The sequence below is a fragment of the Lutra lutra genome, chromosome 2 (genome assembly GCF_902655055.1).
Source record: "Lutra lutra chromosome 2, mLutLut1.2, whole genome shotgun sequence".
Classification (NCBI taxonomy): domain Eukaryota; kingdom Metazoa; phylum Chordata; class Mammalia; order Carnivora; family Mustelidae; genus Lutra; species Lutra lutra.
This window is the reverse complement of record NC_062279.1, coordinates 96,261,977-96,283,038: the sequence shown is the minus strand read 5'-3', so window position 1 is coordinate 96,283,038 and position 21,062 is coordinate 96,261,977. Positions and strand designations below refer to the sequence as shown.

Sequence of the window (21,062 nt, the reverse complement as noted above, 5' to 3'; positions counted from 1 at the left end):
TACAGTACCAGAAAAGAGTGCTGAAAGGACACCTGAGTGACAGTCGGTTAAGCATCTGCCTTCAGCTCAGGTCATGATCCCAGGGTCCTGGGATGGAGTCTCGAGCAGGGAGCCTGCTTCTCCCTCTGCCTGCTGCTCCCCTTGGTTGTGCACGCTCTCTCTCTCTCTAGCAAATAATAAGTAAATAAAATCTCTTTTAAAAAGTGCTTAAAAGATTTGATGAGATGGTGTATTCAAAGCACCCCTGATCTCTAAGTATACAATAAACATTAACAATTATTATTAATGAATTAATATATATGAGGAGCAGCCATTCCACATGCAAATATCGGCTTCTGCATTTTGCCAGGGTTGAAAATGTCACACGGTTCTTGCCTCACTGTGAAATTAATTACTAAAATATATTTGGTACCCTACTAAATGTATCTTAAAAATTAGCAACTATAACCATTAAACTCTGTTTCTAGGAAAGACAAATGATTTTCTCTTTAATGATTTTTCTCACTTCACTATTTTAGGCTAAAGCTAAATTTACTAGTAGCCTTGGGAAAAGTATCATTCACTCCTAACCTATTAAATAGGTTAAATAAAAGGTATCTGAGATCACTGGAAGTAGTTCGAATTATAAAAAGAGGGTGAATGGTTTAACAAAAAAAAAAAAAAAAAAGGAAAAAGATTCATTAATCAGCACTGCTTTGGTCAGGGTGTAGCTACGAAGCACGAAGAATTCTTCTAATGCAAAGAATTAGCCACTTAAACAGTTCATGAAGTATACTGACCAGTTGGGGCCCCCAAACCTCCTCTCACCCAGAAGGTTAGATGTACTTCCGAAACCTCCTTCCTCCTTTTCTGCAGGACTACTGCCTATCAAATACTGGTAGGAAAATGAGAAGTAAATGTAAACCCTTTCTAAATACAAGCCCTCTTTAAGGCCCAGAAGGCAAAGCTTCTGATTTGTGTTCAAGCAAAGAGGAGACTCTCATTTTAAATTCCATCTCTGACTCTATCCACTTACCAAAACAGTAGATAAAAAAGGAACAGGAAGTAAGAGAACAGCAGTCCTCTCCCCTGACCAGGGCACCTGCCACATGTGAGGAGAGAAGGTGAAGAAGTGGAACTTGGAGACCATGACACTGTTACGGCACAATTTATTAGTAACATGGCTGAATGAGTATCAAATTAGAGCAACCAGGCACCAACTCTACCTCCCAGGAGAGGAATTGAGCCAAATGGACAGAAGTATCTTCCAACAGCCCCCATTCCAGGTGGGCAGAAAAGATGTGTATGTAAGTTCTATTCTCACCATGGGCAGAGGCCGTAGAAAGGAGAATGAATTAAATCTATCCCTAGTTGGTAGTGGACTAAAGAAGGGGCTGGGTTTATAATCAAGATCTAAAAGTGTAAACATTAAAGTTATAGCTCCCCAGAAAGGGATATACCATGTGGGGCTGCCACATAAAACCGTTCTTGCCATTTTGTGGCTACAGTTTAGTGTAGTTTCATTTAGCATCACAAACTTGTACTCATTCGTCTCACTCATTTCTGCCCTATTGTTTGCTTTCATTCCCTAATTCTCAGTAAAAATATTTTTAGGAAATTTTCACCCTCAGTTGCAGTATTCAACAAATATTCTAGCATAAACCATGAGCAAGTCTGTGAGAAAGATCAGAACGTACTACTGTAAACAAGACAGGCATGGCCTTTACCCTTGGGAATTTACAGTCCAGTAGCGGATGTGAATGAGGTTTTACATTCACTAATGAGACTTTTTTCCTCTTAAAACCAAAATGTTGGAAAATCTGGAAGGGCAACATGTGTGTATGTGTTAGAGGACACTAGGTTTTCTATACCTCTATATCTAGAATATGCATTGGCTCTATGAGGGGCCCAGCTTTGCTAGTTAAACCAGGGAGCTGTAGACCTTACCAGCTCAAATAAATGTATCTCAAATGGCTTTCGAACTACAAATGGGGGGACGCCTGGATGGCTCAGTCGGTTAAGCTGTTGCTTCCAACTCAGGTCATGATTCCAGGGTCCTGGGATCCAGTCCCGCATCAGGCTTCTTGCTCAGCCAGGAGCCTGCTTCTCTCTCTGCCTCTGCCTGCCACTCTGCCTGCTTGTGTGCCCGCTCGCGCTCTCTCTCTCTCTCTGACAAATAAATAAAATCTTTTCTAAAAAGAACTACAAATGGAAGATGAAGTATACAGTCAAATGAACATGGCTCTCCCAGAAGTCTGTATCATTCTTGATCTGTTGATCAACTTGAATTACAGGTTCTGTACTTATCTTACCTGTCACACAATATCAAACACCCCTTTTATAGAAGGAACTATGTCTTTTTTTTTCTTCTGTAACTATACAGGAATTAATGAAGACTTACTCCAACTAAAGACCTAACACATAGTCATTAAAAGAGTGAATAAATCAGTGTCAATGACTGAAGAGGCGAAGAGAGAAAAACTAAGCAAAAGGAACAAAGTTTCAAATGGGAGATAAACAATAGAAAGGAGACAGTGAGACAGCTGTTCCTCAGAAATTTCCTCAACGAGTTCCTCAACCAGAGGAACTTCCAGGCCTCACCATCAGGGAGGACTCTCTCTCTTCCCCCCAAATCTGTCCTCACCAAGGCCTCCATTTGTTCCCACCCACACTTGTGAAATCGTCTCCCAACTGGTCTCTCTCCTTCCCCACCCTACACAATTACACATAGCCAGAATAGTTGGATTTAAAATCCTGGAAGGTGAGCCTAGGTATTGTTTTCCTCCATTTCCTTATCTTTAACAGGAGAACAATGATAGCATCCATACCTCACAAAGTTCTCCATAGGAATAAATGAGTTATAGGTGAAGCATTTAAAAGAATGCCTAACATAGAGTACCAGCTCAATAATAGTATTATTATTATTAAATTTCTTTATTATTGTATTTCAAAATAATTCTTCAATAATTTCCCATTAACAAAGAACCAAAATTTAAAATTTTACATATGGCAGCTGAGATCTCTTAAAATAATCTGAACGCTTTAATCTTCTAATCCTCTCCTATTCTTCCTGTTCTCTCAAAAACTACATTTTAGCCACAGTGAACTACTGACAAGTTCTCAGAAAGGAGCATAGCTTTCCTCAAGCTGTTTTCTCTGCCCTGAATGCCTTCTTTCTTCCTACTATTGACCAATGGCAAGTTCCTATTCTATACTCAAGCTTCAGCTCATGCATTATCTGGTAGGACATTTTCTTTGCCACCTTCAGACTCTTCCTCTGTGCTCTAGATGCTCCCTGTACATATCCACATTCTGACAATCATCAACCTGTGTATAAAAATTTCTTTCCCTTAGGGGTTTCTTGAACTGAGAGATACATTAGTTTCTCTACCTATTCCCTGATCCTAGTATTGTTACTAGTATACCATACTGGTATAACTGCTTGCAGAAGAGAGGGAGGAGAACAGGGTGTTTGTTTTCTCTTTTGTACATTGGCCCGAGTGGCCCCAAACTTACCTATATTTCTCCATTGTTCATGTAAGTCCTCTTAAGCCAACAAATTCAGTCAGCAGCCTAAAGCACATACACAGTTTTCTAACTTCGAAGGAAGTAGGGGGTGTGAATTATATATTATACGTAGACAGACATGCCTAAGTCTAAGTCACAGAAATCTCAGTTCAACTTGTCACTCATTCACATATTTGCTAAGTTTTTACAATCCTTTCAAGCTTCTTAATTCATGCTTGATCCCAACCTCTACCATAGCTCATCGCATCTAATTCCTGGTAAAATGGAGTACTTTTTGGCCCTAACCTATAACTTGCCCTGTATGTTAATCATGGAATTACTCTCAACTAAGATCTCTCTTCTCTAGGATCCCAGCAAACTTTCTCACTGCCCTTCGTCTAAAAATTTCTTTTTTTTTCAGAACTTTAAACTTCAGGTGACTGAACAATGCTACTCTGTTCCTTCCTGCCATCATCATTCATGTGTGTGTGTGCGTGTGCATGTGTGTGTGTGTGTGTGTGTGTGTGTGTGTGTGTGTGTGTGTGTTGGGGATGAAGGGGACTGTACTTCAGTATTTTTAAGATCTCTATGTCCACTGAAACTAACAAAGTTTCTTCCTATTTCTGTAATTGAATTACATACATTTCATACAACCTCCAGACATGTAGTTAGTGAAGGACATTTTGACACCTTAGAGACAAGTGGAGGGATTTTAAGGCTTTAAAGAAAGAAAGAAATGCAGGAAAATGAACAACTTAAAGAAAGTAGGAGAAAAGGTTAGAGAAAACAGGAAACATGTTGGCTACTAGAGCAGTGACGGTATTTGGTAAAACCAATTTACTAAATGCAGCATATTTCCCACGCTCAGCATAAGATACTGATCAGACACCATCAAGAACACTGTAAACAAAGCACCAAATAGACGAAGAACAGAGTAGAGCAGGGTAAACAGGCACAGGGGTTGATCAAGTTGAGCTCATGGGCTAGCACCTATTGGTCCCTCTGTTCTTCGTCTGCTACACAATTCCAATCCCAGTGTCACCACTGTCACAGAGTTGTCACTGCAGGTATTTTGTAAAACAGATCAAAAAGAAACTCTGAAGCATTCATAGAGATAAATGGTGAGGGTGGACTAAGAGTTCTACTGGTTGACAGCTGGAGCTGCGTCACTCTAAAACGCTACAAATCTAGGAAGTCTGTTCTCTATACTTGAACTTAGCAGTGCATTTTATTTCAACCGAAAAACTATTTTACAGATGAAGATATTACTAAAGCTTTTTTTAATAAATCCAGAGAATACATATGTTGGAGCCGTTAAAGGAATGAATGAGGTAATATTACAGCCAGAATATTTTGTGAGCTTCTAAAAACGCCAATTTTTCAAAGATCACTGGCTTCTTGCTAATATTTTCCATGGAATCTGAAATTACTGGAATATTAAGCAAAAGTCTCCATAAACCCCTCTTTCTCCGCCTTCTATGGAACAAATTTAATGGCAAAAATTCATATTGAGTGTATTTGGAAGTGTAAAATGCACATTTAGACAATAGGCATTATGATGACTATACAATAAGAAAATTTTCTTAATTCCTTTTTTTAAAGGGACTGTGTGATGTTGTAGAACAATCATTCTATTAGGAGGGAAACAGACCTGAGCTTTAATTCTGGCTTATTTACATACAAGTTGTGTGAATTTGCAGTATGGTACTTACCTTCTCTATAAAGTACGGTGATAATATCTATCACAATAATTGCTATGAAGATTAAATGACTTAAGTATATTAAGATCCTAGGTCAGTAATTTGTTAAAAGTAAAAATTTAAAGTTCTAGCTTCTTTAGGGGTGCCAGGGTGGCTCAGTCAGTTAAATGTCTGACTTCAGCTCAGGTCATAATCTTAGGGTCCTGGACTGAGAAACTCACATCAGGCTCCCTGCTAGGTGGGGCATCCACTTCTCCCTCTTCCTCTGCCCCTTCCCCTCCTCCTCCCCTTGCTCTTACTCTCCCTCTCCCTCTCCCTCAAATAAATAAAAATCTTTAAAAATAAATAAACAAAGTAAAATGTTAGCTTCTTTTTCTTTAATATGCTTTACTTACCAAATCCCTACTGTGCACTAAGAAACAAGACTAAAGCTGCTTCCCTAGTAACCTTAACTTTTTATATCAGATATCTCAGAACAAAATTATTTAAAGTTCTTGGAAACACAAATATTGTTATAACCTATTAAGCTTCTTTAAAGGCACAAATAAAAAAGAAACTTTTTTCTGCATAATACTAAAATAATTTCAACTGTAAATATTATACAGCAATAGAAATTACATGCAAACAAATAAAAAAACAGCACAACCAAGTTTCAATAAAGGAGCAATTTGCTTTGATCCCCTGGAGATAATTCTTTGGCTCACTAAGAGCAAACAGGCTTCTTATAAGAAAATGAAATCTACACGAATATTATAGAATCTATAAAATCTGGGGAAGAGATATTTATTTCAGTGTGTCAAAGAGATTAAAATTCTACTTTGAAAGAGGCAGTTAGCTAGCTTATCTTTCAAATACAAAAATACTTTTATTAGTTTTAAGAATAATTTGGTAACCAGACATATTCTCAGGATAACAAAAACATTCTAGAATAATAAATAATCCACTATTTCAAAGCAGAGTCTATAAAATGTAATTCCAGTAAAACAAAAGAATCTGGAAAGTCCCTCATATTCATTGTTAACAGGATGAATTACACAGGAAAACAGTGCTATTAAACTGCAGCCAAAACAGTCAAATAAAGGCAGACTCAATTGTAAAAGAGGTCACTGAATTCAGGATTATCATCTATGGATTTTTATTGTAATACAGAAATAAACTCTTGCTGTATTACTTGAGAAATCAAAATTCATACACACACAAAAATAGATGAATGAAAGATTCTTCTTCTTATGCATTTAAACTGCAGAGAAAGACTGTTAATAAGGGATCCTGCCTGGTTAAAAAAATTTACTAAAACTAGTAACATTTAGAAACCTGTAGACAGGGGCACCTGGGTGGCTCAGTCAGTTAAGTGTCTGACTCTTGATTTCAGCCCAGGACATGATCTCAGGGTTGTGAGATCAAGCTCCGAGGTAGGCTCTGCTGGAGCCTGCTTAAGATTCTCTCCTACTCTCTGGGGCGCCTGGGTGGCTCAGTGGGTTAAGCCGCTGCCTTCGGCTCAGGTCATGATCCCAGGTCCTGGGTTCAAGACCCACATCGGGCTTTCTGCTCAGCAGGGAGTCTGCTTCCTCTTCTCTCTCTGCCTGCCTCTCTGCCTACCTGTGATTTCTCTCTGTCAAATAAATAAATAAAATCTTTAAAAAAAAAAAAAAAAAGATTCTCTCCTACTCTCAAAAAAAAAAAACCAAAAAAAAAAAACCTGTGTATAAAGCTGATTTACTGTGAAAACGCAGGCTTTAAGACACATTAAAGAAAAAGTACGCTGTGAAGTTTGACAGTATAAATAATCTGCCACATCAGTGTTTTGCACAGCCAATCACTCCAGTTTACTTTTCAACTCACATACAGCCTAAACTATTCCAATCTTTTAAGATGTTAATAGCAACAGGGGCGCCTGGGTGGCTCAGTGGATTAAGCCGCTGCCTTCGGCTCAGGTCATGATCTCAGGGTCCTGGGATCGAGCCCCACATCGGGCTCTCTGCTCAGCAGGGAGTCTGCTTCCTCCTCTCTCTCTCTGCCTGCATCTCTGCCTACTTGTGATCTCTCTCTCAGTCAAATAAATAAATAAAATCTTTAAAAAAAAAAAAGAGTTAAAAAAAAAAAGATGTTAATAGCAACAATAGCCACTGCAAATAGTAGGGAATGACTTGAATTTCAACCCTTTCAAAACCTCTTCATCTATGGACAAAAATGTTTATTAACCCCAAGGAGAATACTGTCATTAAATACAAAAGAATGACCAGACTGTCATGCTAGCTCACTAATAACTTAAGAATTATTTCTAAATTCATCAGGTAAAAGTAGCAAAAATTACTATAACTTTAAAGGCAGCATTCTCTACAATGAAAGGCAATAAATATTTTTTGAGAATCTTCCAAGTCCAAGTCACAGTGGTAGGCACTGGAGTATGTAATAAACAGAATATTACTTCTGTTCTTCAAGAGTTGGGTGTGATCTTCTTGCCACTTAATCAGTGTGCACATTACATCTTACCCGGGGACTGCTTTTCACACAAAGAAATACTGTGCGTTTCTCATTTAAAAACTCTGAAATTAAGCTTAATTTTCTTTCTTAAAATGATAATGAAGCTTAATCTGGTTAATCTGAAGCTTAAGCCAAATCATCATCTTTCTTATCTAGTAATAAGTCCATGTGACCAGGAGAATCTTCTCCAACGACAGTGCTCCATCAACTGTCCTACCTTGTCTGTCTTTCTGTCTCTGTTTCCCTCCCCATCCTCATGCTATCTCTCCTTAGACTCACCTTCTCTGGATGTCTCTGCTTAGGACTCTGTCTCTCTACTTTCAGATAGCTTAAAATTTCTTTGGCCAGTGTTTCCCAGTCTATGAACCAACTTGAAGCAGCTAGGGGCGACTGGCACAAGATTTAAGTTCTCACATGTAAGCCATGGATTCATATGTGTACTAAGCACGAAAAGCTTAAAGTCTGCTTAAATCATGTATATATTTTGATTCTTTTGGAGGGGAAAGGGGTGGGGGGTTGGGTGAGCCTGGTGGTGGGTATTATGGAGGGCATGTACTGCATGGAGCACTGGGTGTGGTGCACAAACAATGAATTTTGGAACACAGAAAAGAAATAAAATAAAATGAAAAAAATTAAATAAATACATGTGGATTCTTGTACATAAATGTAAAAAATCTTCCTCTTCATTTAAAACTGCAATACAGGGCGCCTGGGTGGCTCAGTGGGTTAAAGCCTCTGCCTTCTGCTCAGGTCATGATCTCAGGGTCCTGGGATTGAGTCCCCCATCAGGCTCTCTGCTCAGCAGGGAGCCTGCTTCCTCTTCTCTCTCTGCCTGCCTCTCTCCCCACTTGTGATCTTTCTCTGTCAAATAACTAAATAAAATCTTTAAAAAAAAATTAAAACTGCAATACAATATAAAATCTGCAATTACTAAAAATACAACTATTAACTTAATGTGACAGGGGAAAGGTTGCCCGTAAAGTATTTGACATTAAAAAAAAAAAAAAAAGTCCTGGGGCGCCTGGGTGGCTCAGTGGGTTAAAGCCTCTGCCTTCGGCTCAGGTCGTGATCCCAGGGTCCTGGGATCGAGCCCCACATCGGGCTCTCTGCTCAGCGGAGAGTCTGCTTCCTCCTATCTCTCTCTGCCTGCTTCTCTGCCTACTTGTGATCTCTGTCAAATAAATAAATAAAATCTTTTAAAAAAAATATGCTTTTAAAAAAAAAAAGTCCTTATTTAAGGTCAGAAACCAGCTTGAAGGCAGGTGTGAGGACTTCCTTTTTATCCTCAGTGATCAGCACAGCAAGTGTTCCATTAGTACATGCTAAACAAATGGCTCTAAAAACATTTCCTTTTAAGTCCCAGGCCTTCTGACTAGGTGCTGTGCCTCAGCCACCACCATGCCTTAAGGCTATGCTAATTTATTCTACTCTATTCATAGTCTGACTGGAGATGTATGCAAATGTGACTCAACAGGTGGTTAGGAACGAATGTGGGAGGTTCAGGCAAGGAATGAGTCTTTCTGATCTGGGTAACAGGGTGGGTGGTGGGCCATCCACCAAGATCAGTGCAGCAGGCAACACAAATGAGTGAGATAAGGCGCACCCTCAGTCCTGACCTTGTTAACATGATTGAAGTACCCAGGTGTGCAGCACTTTCAGTGAATGACAGGACAGGAGCACATCCAGTAAGCAGACAGAGCAGGGGGAAGGTAAAAGGAGAACAAAGCATGGCTCCAGCAGGCTAACTATCTCTTCCCTCTTTCCTCGTATCACCCCACTACTGTGACTTTTAGAACTATTCTTCAAGCTCTGATTTCTCTCATTTATCCTGTTTTACATTTCAAGCCCTCCTGTAGCCAAGTTACTGCAATACTTGCCTAACTAGTCTCCCTGTCTCTATGTCTCTCCAACTTCTTCCAAGCAGTCTCACTAAGTATTATTCTGAATTGTCACTTTTCGGGTCAAAACTTTTAATAATACCTCAGTGTCTAGGACCTGCAAAGCACTATTCTCATCTACCTTTCCTTTTATTCTTATCTCTAGTTCCAACTGGTCAACACACCCATCCCCACCTATACCTGGGGAGTGGCTGCCTTCAAACTGCCTCAGAGGGTATTCCTCCAGCTGACACACCCTCCTCACTCTGAAAGCCTAGCCCAAGTTTCAGCTTTCAGTGGGATCCCTGCAGCCCGGAAGCACTGCCTGTCTCTTCTTAGCCCAATGAATAGATACAAATTCCTTAACAGCAGAAATCATAAATCACTCTCTTTTTATCTATCTGCCCCTATGACTACTAGTCATAATGTAAACTGGAGGAAAAGTCCAGTTTTTAAAAATTTGGAACATGGTGAGATTTTTCGACTGACCTTAAGTAATTAATGTTTGTGTTGACAAAAGGTTATAAAAAATATTTCTAAAAGTATCATAAAAACACGATCCAAAAGTTAGCGATTTAAATTGATTTTAACGTTACTCAGGAAATTACAGGGAGTATGCATGAATGTGCATGGGCAAGAGAGATTTAAAAAAAACTCATTTTTTTTGTTTATCTTTCTCACTGAAGCCACAGTGAAAAGGAATTGTATCTACATTGTTCCTCTAAGGACAACAGGAGGAATGAGCAGAATAAAGAAGACTAGGTGTGTACTGGTTTCTCTCTGCTGCCATAAATTACCGGTGAAGGCAATAATTTTGAACCAAAGCAGGTGTCAGCTGGCAGTAAGCATGGTTGTATTCACTCCACTGTTTTTAAAAAGCTTTAATTACAAATGTATGATCAAAATTCACTCACCTGACTAAAAAAATGTTTTCTTCTAACTTACAAGATTATCTTTCTGACTTTCTCACATAACTACCTACCATATTATAATCCCTCTCATTTTCTCCGTTTCCTTCCAGTCACACCCATTCGGTTGCTAAGAAACAAAATAAATATGATCTCTAAGAAGTATCTTTAAAATAGATACTATATTAATACTTACCTTGAGGAAAGAAGGAAGAAGAGAGAAAATAACTTACGTCTACTGTGCCTGTGGTTCTTTACATAGGCTAATTTGTCTAACCTTTATAAGAGCCCTAGAAGGCAGTTCTTACTATGCCCAACAACAAATGGCTAACTGAAATTCAGTCACATAACTTGCCTAAGGTTACACAACCAGAAAGTGGTAGAACCAAGGTTTGCCCCAAGTTTGCCTAATTTTAAAGCCAGTGTTATTACCATTCCCATTTCATGGCCTTTTAAAAAAATTCTGCATACACAATTCTTCGTATTAAAACTTTTCAATAAAGCTTTATAATTAAACAAGTCTTTAAATATATTATTTCAGGGCGCCTGGGTGGCTCAGTGGGTTAGGCCGCTGCCTTCGGCTCGGGTCATGATCTCAGGGTCCTGGGATCGAGGCCCGCATCGGGCTCTCTGCTCAGCAGGGAGCCTGCTTCCCTCTCTCTCTCTCTGCCTGCCTCTCCGTCTACTTGTGATCTCTCTCTGTCAAATAAATAAATAAAATCTTTTAAAAATATATATATATATATATTATTTCAGGGCACCTGGGTGGCTCAGTGGGTTAAACCTCTGCCTTCGGCTCAGGTCATGATCTCAGGGTCCTGGGATCGAGTCCCACATCGGGCTCTCTGCTCAGCAGGGAGCCTATTTCCCCCTCTCTCTCTGCCTGCCTCTCTGCCTACTTGTGATCTCTCTCTCTCTCTGTGTCAAATAAATAAATAAAATCTTAAAAAATAAATAAATAAATAATTTCTTAGGATTATTTTCCCAAAGGATTACAGACTAAAATAATTTTTCCTTCACAGGAATAAAGAATATTTTTATTGTTAAGAAAAACCACACATTTTTAAGATACAAAGTTCAAAGGAAGGAATTTCAAAATGCAAAATACACTCTGATTAACCTATATTTACCAAATCTGTTCTCAAATTGCTACAGAATATAAAAAAAAAAAATGAATCAACGCTCTTGAGCCTTCAAGTTCAGTTTCAACTATCTTTATCTCTATTGAGCTGAAGAAAACGGGATATAATAAATGCTTCTCTTCCATGCCTGCTGATTTGCTGACTGACAGTTTTTCCAGTGAGTATCATAATGAGCCCTAAAAAGCTCTAAAAATATTTTTTTAAGTCCTAAATCCTTAGTTACTCATCGAATACAAAGGTAGAAGAACTGTCTTCAAACTTTAATAAAGAAATAAATAAGCAAATACAGTCAACAGGGTTATAAATTTAGGAGGGAAAATCGAAAGATCACATTCTGAATTAGGACCAACAACCATATACACAAGTCAGTATCCAAATGAATGCTTCCATCTAATGGTACACCGATCTACTTAGCCTTCTTTTTTTTTCTTTCTTTTCATTCTAATATATAGGGTCTATGAAACACATAGAAAATAATTTAGGTATAATATTACTTATAGAACATGACAGGTGAGAGTGCAAATGAAAAGTACATCTTGGACAGAGAGTTGTGATTGCTTACAAGCGAAAGAGTCAAAAAGTTATGCCTCCTGCATTACTATCCGGTCTTACCTAATTTTATTAGGATACTGGAGTCATTAAGTCAATGCTACAAGAAAGAAGGTGGGGAGGGGCTTAGGCTTTGAACTGACCTGGGTTTATTATGCATATCACATAAACTCTTGAAGCCATAATGTACTCATCTGAAAAATGGGTATGTTAACTCCTTCTTAAATTTGTGAAAAGCACTGCACAATTGAGATGTCCCTGCATGCTTGTCTTCTTCCCCTTTCCTAAGCAGCACTGCTACTTTTTTTTTTTTTTTTTAAGATTTTATTTATTTATTTGACAGAGAGAAATCACAAGTAGGCAGAGAGGCAGGCAGAGAGAGAGGAGGAAGCAAGCTCCCTGCTGAGCAGAAAGCCTGATGTGGGGCTCGAACCCAGGACCTGGGATCATGACCTGAGCCAAAGGCAGCGGCTTAACCCACTGAGCCACCCAGGCGCCCCAGCACTGCTACTTTTAATGATGGGGGCAGGGATGATGTGATCAGACCCAGTCCTTCTGAAAAAGAGTCATCCTCCCATTTAAGAATTAAAAACTAAACTAAAACTAACACAAACAAGCAAACAAAAAAACAGTAAAAGCTAAACTGCGGAAAAGAAATTAGAAAAGCACGTGAATATCGGTGTGCAACTCCAATTAAAAGATAATCAACCTAAATGTCTTCTAAATTCACACAAATTCAAAATTCCAAACAGAGAACTGAAAATTTTGATTAAAAAAAGAATACTTTCTAAAATCCTGCCTCTATGCTATTAGTGAAAGAGCAGAGTGGAATCCATAAAGCTAACAGTAATAAAATAGTAAGCAATCTGTTAAAATGAAACAAAAGACAGCTAATAGCTTCTGTCTGGTAAAACAGCTACTTTTTTTCTTTTTTCTCATAATTAAGTGAGCCTATTAAATTAGTCCAATCTGTCATTCATTAGTAGTAGTTACTGAACATCTGACAATTTTTTTTGTTGCTGTTGTTTGAAGGATGAGGAAGAAGGGGGAGGCAGAAAGAGAGTATATCAATATTTTTCAAAACTCAATCCTTCTAGAACTTTCACTTCCAATCATAATACATTATACACTAAATGAAGCCTATGGAACAAAAAACAAATCACAGACTTGTTACTATCAGTAATGTAAAAAAAAAAAAAAAGGAAGATTAGAAAAGTGATACGTATATATTTTTTCTCTGTGATTCTGAGAGGATTAATTAAAAAATATAAAATGACAAATATGTAAAATACTTTTTATGATTAAATGCTGTTTGACTATCCATCTGACCTACATTTCACCTTAAAGTCAGCAGAATAGTACAAGTCACTTTGCTAACCTGGCACAGTTTAAGATAACTCCAATGAAGAAAGTCCAATTTCCTGATTCTCTCAGCCAAAATAAGCAAACCTAAGTTAGTTTGATCTAACAGCAAGCTCTAGGGAACTTAGCCATTTACAGCTGAAAAATCAGAACAAGAACCAGAATTTAAGGGAACTTAGAAAATCACCCATGACCTCATTTTATAGTCAAGAAAATTAAATACCACAAGTTCAGTGACTTGCCTCAATTTATACAGTAAGTTAGCAGCAAGTTTATCTGTGTTACGCAGAAAACTACTGAAATGAAACAGTTAAAATCTTAGAATCTAATTCTAATATAATTAGTTAATAGTTATTCAACATCAAAGCTTTAGAAAGTAATTTTCTTCTTTTGTTAACTGAAATATAACTTTAAAAATGATCCATTTTGACTTGGGTAAAATTATAGGCAAAATGCAGTTGATATTTAAAAATAAGGATGCTGCTATTTGCCTAATTTCACCAAGAGGAAAAATAATTTCAAATAGAATTTTTCATTGTCCAGTTGTACTCAGAATCAGTTGCAGTTGCAGGAGGAAAAAAAGAAGAAGAAGAAGAGGAGGAAGAAAAAGAAGAAGGAGAAAAAACAACTTCCAATCCTATTCCAAGGATAAAAGACATATTAAAAAGAAATCTTCCACACCTCCATATTCATTAGATACCCAGAACATAGTGAATCAAGTCTTATCTTTTCAGGATATCATAGAGAGATAATATGTTTGCTTTATTAAATACCCTCATACTAGACTAGATAGGAAAAAAACAGTTACAAAACAACCTTTAACCCACCGAGCCACCCAGGCGCCCCCAAAACAACCTTAATCATAAGCAAGTATCTGGGGGCTCCTGGGTGGCTCAGTGGGTTAAAGCCTCTGCCTTCGGCTCAGGTCTTGATCCCAGGGTCCTGGGATCAAGCCCCCCATCAGTCTCTCTGCTCAGCAGGGAGCCTGCTCCCCACCCCCTGCCCCGGCCTCTCTGTCTACTTGTGATCTCTGTCAAATAAATAAATAAAATCTTTTTTAAAAAAAATCATAAGCAAGTATCTTTATCTTACTTTTCTTATCTAAATCCTATTTTCAGATATTGAGGTTAGGCCTAAAGAAGAAATCAATTAAGTGTATATACTATATATTTAATGAATTGATACATATCAATAATACTTTGGGCAAAAAATATTCACAAAATAAAATTTCTGGTAACTTTCATTTCAAAAACAAAAATGGCTTTTCTCTTATCTTCTCCCTCTGGGGATTCTTGGGTGGAGGTAAACAGAACTCCACAAGAGTGGCAACCATCCCTTGTTTCTGACAGCCTTAGGAGGAAAAGGCAGTGAGTGCCACCACTCTGAAGACTTGAGGAGAAACTTGGTCTGCTCCTCCTTCTAGCCCCTCCTTCCAATAATGACATCATTTCTCTCCCAGACCTTGCTGTAGATAGAACTGGCCAGGCAGCTGTAACTTTTCAAGGCTTTCTCACAACTTTTTTTTTAGGTCCAGGAAAACTTAAATTTGATTACAATATCACAGTGACCCACAAGACTACATGCTCTATACCATCCCATGCCACCTCTCTGACCTCACCTCTTACCTGCGCTCACTCAGGCTTCACTCTCTCTGTTCCAAGCATACTGGACTCCCTGACAGGGCCACTGTACCACTTCTTCCCTCTGCCTAGGACACGCATGACCCACATAGCCAATAACCTTCTCACTGAAGCTTTCCTGACCACTCTATTTTAACTTGCAATTCCCTACCCCTGCACCCCCTAGCTCTCTTACATGCTCTATTTTTCCCCAGAACACTTACCTATTTCTGCTTACTAAAAGGTAAGCACTGTGAAGCAGAGATTTTTGTCTCTTCTGCTCACTGCATGTCCCCAGCATCTATAACAATGTTTGGCATATACTAAAAGCTTAAAAACTACTTGTGGAACAAATAAATGATGCCAAGTTTGGGAATTAGTGCTGGTATTCATCAAATATTAATTAGACATTAAGAACATAAAACTATACAAGATGTTGTTAAACAGATTGTATAAAAAACATGGTCTTTGCTTTCAAGGAGTCCAGCTGGAGAAGCAGAACTAATATACATGGAGTAATTATTTAAATATGTTGTCAGTATTAGGTATGACTATTAACTACGTTTATTTGTATGCCTCATGGAATCTGCCTTGTTATTCCTGGTTATACCTAGCACATAATTAAATTCTGAATCAAATGGTAAAAGCTTGTCATAGGAGATCAGACAGGGAAAAAATGAACTGAGTTGCAAAAGTAAGAGAAGACAACAGGTGGCTGATGAGGTTCAACATGGGCTTTGTCGATGTAGAAGCTTGTGTTGGCAGTGAAGAGGTGAGTAGGCATCTTAGATGAGGTGAATTTCATGAAAGGACAGACAGGCAGGTGAGGGCCAGTAAGAAACACCTGAAATAAAATGATAGAACTCACTGATCAGTAGGGATGATCTGGGGAGGACAATTTCAGTCTAGATCACAGAGAACCTAATCCTCTGAGCAAGTAGACTCAAGTCCAGATGGAATCTCAGCACATGCTGTACCCAGCCTGGGGTCCCTGGAACCCTTCTACCAGTTTGGTACAGCCACTCATGAAAAACTAATGGTGCTCACCAGCAACTTTCTGTGTAAGCAACAGAAGATACCTCCTTACCTCCACCCTGCATGCGCGCGTGCGTACACACACACACACACACACACACACACACACACACATCCACACACATATATTTCCAGGAAAACTGGTGGCCAGTGACTAACAAATCCAAGAGAGGGGGGACAAAAGCCCTGTTCCCTCGCCTCAAGGCAAGACAGCCTCTATGGTACGATTTTATCCCGAAGTTACCTCCTGGATCAAGCTGAGGCTACATATCCCCTGAAACCACATCCTTGTTCATCTCAGTTTCTTCCTCTTCCCAATCCTGCTTCACTCACTTTGCTATAACATTTCAAAGACCTCTACTGATATATTACTTTTACATGAATTCTATCTCTGGTTCTGCTTCCAGGGAAACTGGAGTACTACGACAAGTCTGTAAAGGGAAGTACTACATGTTCACAAAGAAAAGAACATGTTTAAGAAGAAAAGAGTTACACGGCACAAGCACTGTTGTAGGTCATTTTGGAAGAAGACTACAAAACAGTCTGGTTGGTAATAGATGGAATAAAGAGGGTAAGGTGACAGGAGGCAAATTACGGATGCTGTTGTCAAATTCAGAAATAAGTGGAAGAGAAAACATTTGCTTCAGTATGAGACAGAACTTAGGAAGGGACACAACTTACTATAGGGAAAGATTGAAACTAACTCTTCAAAGTTTTATTTTTTCCTTGAAAGGCAAAAATATTTCTTCACTAGTACTGTTAATGTTTTGCTTTTTTTTTTTTTTTTGAGACAGAGCGCGCGTGTGCGCACGCGCACATTCAGGCAAGTATGGGGAGGGATGGGGCAGAGGAAGTAGGGCAGAGAGAGAGAGAGAATCTCAGGCAGGTTCCATACACAGCGTGCAGCACAATGCAGGGCTCAATCTCATGACCCTGAGATTATGACCTGAGTTGACCTGAGCTAAAATCAAGAATCAAATGCTTAACCGATGAAGCCACCCAGGTGGCCCCAGTAGTATTGACAATGTTATATCATAAATTCTTTCAAATGCAAATCTCTTTTCAGGTTGACACTACTTAACACAAGAAGTGTTAAAAAACTTGAGAATTACAATAAGTAACAACAGGACTCTCAAATTCTCTCTCATGTTTTGGGCCCTGAATGTCTATATTCAGAAATATGAAGACAAAATTAAGCAGTATCTCCAAATGTTTAGAATAACTTGGCTTGTTAAATTTCATATTTAAGTGGCTTAAAAGAATCTTTGTTAACGGTCAGTAACAGATTACTTAAATTGGAAATGCATACAAACAAAGTAACATCTGGTTTTCATCTATTCTTATGGGACCCTGAAGTATTTTCAAAAGAAAGTAACATATAGCTAAGCTTCTAATCTAATATCTAAGTTTACTGACTTCGTGGTACCCTTTCAAAATTCGTATTTAGTAAAATGAGTATAAATAAAAATGACTACTTTTCGGGGCACCTGGGTGGCTCAGTCATTAAGCATCTACCTTCTGCTCAGGTCATGATCCCAGGGTCCTGGGATCAAGCCCTGCATCCGGCTCCCTGCTCAGAGGGAAGCCTGCTTCTCTCTCTCCCATTGCCCCTGCTTGTGTTCCCTCTCTCATCCTGTCTCGCTCTCAAATAAATAAATAAAATCTTTTTTAAAAAATTACTACTTTTCATTTATTTTTTTATTTTTATTTTTTTTAAAGATTTTATTTATTTATTTGACAGAGAGAGCTCACAAGTAGGCAGAGAGGCAGGCAGAGAGAGAGAGGAGGAAGCAGGCTCCCCGCCGAGCAGAGAGCCCGATGTGGGGCTCGATCCCAGGACCCTGGGATCATGACCCGAGCCGAAGGCAGAGGCTTTAATCCACTGAGCCACCCAGGCGCCCCTGCTTTTCATTTAATTAGTAACAATAATTGTGTGTTACAGATCTCAGTACATAGAACAGAAAAAAAAAACACTACAAAAATAGAAATTTTTAGCAGGTTATTTTTTTCTCATTGACTCCTTTATATGCATTAAAACATATACCTAACAGCTATCAAAATTTAAATACAAATAACCTTTGACCTAACAGTCCCACTGACAGGAATTTCTCACACACACACAAAAGAGGAGGGTTGGGGGGGCTGGTTATATCAAAGTAAATCCCTAAGTCTAAGTTCATAAAAATTTCTCCTATTCAGTTTTAAGACCAAATTGATACACTTCCAGAAAAGTACATACCTTACCTTGTATATATCCTTTAAATAGTCCCAGGAGAGCCTCCAAGAAAAAAAGGTTCCATAGGCAAATATGTTTGGTACCACATGTTTTTTCCCTCTTAAAAATTAACAATATACACAATAATTTATAGAAGGCTCTGAGATGTTCTGGGGGGAAAATGGTGTCTTCCAAATTTTATAGAAATAGAGAACACTTTTTGTACTCATCAAAAACAAGACTTATTTAAAACTTTCCATACTCAGCTGATAAATGATAGCTATTTTCCCTATAAACCTTAAAGGCTGAAAGCTATCATTCAGTCACCTTCTCCCCACTCCCTTTTACCTCCCTTCCTCTGGGCCCAAGATACTGCAGTGCTTTTAACTTTATAATTCATAATAATTATAGGGATCTTACTAAAATATACTTCTTGGCCCTTTCAGATAATTCTGATTCCTATCAGTATTTTTAGCAAGCAATCCACATGATTCAAAGTAGGTCAAATGCTCAAAATGCCTGATACATTATAATCAATGAGATGACTAGCTATGCTATGCTAGTCATCTGAGGCCAGAGTATCTTTAAAAAACAAAATAGTAAGTTCTGAAAAATCTGCATTTCTTTTTTTTTTTTTTTTTTTTTTTTTTTTTTGAAAAATCTGCATTTCAAATGTAAAAATATTTTCTTCCACTCAGGAAAAAAGGGCAAAAAAGACATACTAGGAAAAGCCTATTTATTTTAAAAGAATACCTTCTAATACACTACCCAGAATATTAAAGCCAAGAGTTTTACCCGATAATAAGAATTTTACCCTAGATATAATAAGAATAAGAATTTACCCTATAATAGGGCGCCTGGGTGGCCCAGTGGGTTAAGCCTCTGCCTTCGGCTCAGATCATGATCTCGGGGTCCTGAGATTGAGTCCTGCATTGGGCTCCCTGCTCAGCGGGGAGCCTGCTTCCCTCCCTCTCTCTCTCTCTGCCTGCCTCTCTACCTACTTGTGATCTCTCTCTGTCGAATAAATAAATAAAATCTTTAAAAAAAAAATTTACCCAATAACAAGAATTTTTAGCCTACACTCTATTGAGAAATTTCAGGAATTCTTAGATTTTCTAAAACCATACACAAATTTTATCAGTACATGATGCATGTCTTTTTATGGGGAAATAATCCAAAGCTTTCACCAATTTTTCACACTGCTCAATTACTCAATTTAAAAGCCATTATATTTTGAAATTTATCTACCTGAAAAATGGTAGGAGAAACTTCTTAGTTAACACCTCAAATGAGATACACAAAAACACACTCCTCAGTATTGTTTTCTCCCTCAGAGGCAAACAAAATGCAAATTACCTTTGCAGAGTCATGTTCAAAGAGCCTGTACAACCCTTAATCTTGTTCTGGGCTTCAAGATGAGTCATTCCATGTGCACTTATTCCATCAATGCTGAGAACCACATCGCCTATTCTTACATTTGCCTGGGATGCTTTGCCGCCATCTTTGAGCTGTAATAAATATATTTCATTAGGAGTGTCACTCTTTACAACACAGAATAATCAACACAGATGAAAATTATACTTTCGCTTGCATCAAAAGTATACTAATATACTTTTAGACAATGTAATAAAAAGTTATCTTTATTAACAGGTAAAGTTAAAATTCAAATGACTTTTGTGTTTATCTTCTTAAATTCTTATTTGCTTTCTAAAAACTGAAAGCGTTTTCTGAAAAAGGTTCCTGATAAGTTCTCTATTTCTTTATTGTGTAACAAGAGCAGTGTGTGCTTGTCATGAATGAAGAAGAGAAACAGCCAAGAAAACTACATTTAACATCTGTAATATGAATAGGCTATTTCAACTCTTAGAAATAATGCTTAAATCTCTAAACAGCTGTATTTTTGTTTGAGCACAAAGAGTAACACAGACAGAGGATCTACTGAACAATGCTTCCTGTTGAGTCCAATTCCTACCCAGTGTTTGGGGTACTGAATTCTTTTAGCTCATAGGCCCAAAGATCTTTTACACTAGATGTGCTTCCTACTCTGGGCATTTAGTAGGAGGGGAAGGAAACCAGTTGTGTCTGAGACTGTCAGACGTTTTTGTGTACCACAGTCTTCAATCCCCAAATCTTTCTTCCCTTCTCTAAACAATTTTCTCTGTGTTCACATAACTTAGTTTGACCTCCTTCAAAGTTCATATATATCTATTTCACTGCTCCAAAAGAAGAAAATATAAAATTGCAGTAAAATGAAACACGATGCAATTTTAATACATACCTAGAAACATGGAACAAGTACAAATCAAAAGAAACCATTCTAATTTAAATGGCAAGCTTAGAATTCAGTAAGTACAAGTAGATCATACTGAATATTGGGTTGTTGGAAGATAAGACTTTACCAACCCCCCCCCCCCGCCAAAAAAGAAAGAAACTAACCAATCTGCCTCAAATATTTAAAACTAAAGTATTTTATAAGTTTCTCTTTGGACTATACAATACTGTAACTTTAATAATGCAAGTGAATTGAATTGTACACTTAAAAATAGTTAAAATGGTTAACTTTTTTTTTAAAGATTTTATTTATTTGACAGACAGAGATCACAAGTAGGCAGAGAGGTAGGCAGGGGGTGGGGGAAGCAGGCTCCCTGCTGAGCAGAGAGCCCGATGTGGGGCTCGATCCCCGGA

At 38.1% G+C, this 21,062-nt stretch overlaps 1 protein-coding gene across 9 annotated transcripts in view; it reads right to left on the bottom strand.

Annotated features, from left to right (window-relative positions):
* The window catches only part of PDLIM5 (PDZ and LIM domain 5), a 208,998-nt gene that overhangs the window by 122,792 nt on the left and 65,144 nt on the right, over positions 1-21,062 (bottom strand). For all 9 annotated transcript variants that reach the window (XM_047718016.1, XM_047718006.1, XM_047718008.1 and 6 more), the window contains exon 3: positions 19,734-19,885. In XM_047718016.1, the coding sequence (XP_047573972.1) occupies positions 19,734-19,885 (152 nt within the window). The remainder of the gene's footprint in view (positions 1-19,733; positions 19,886-21,062) is intronic.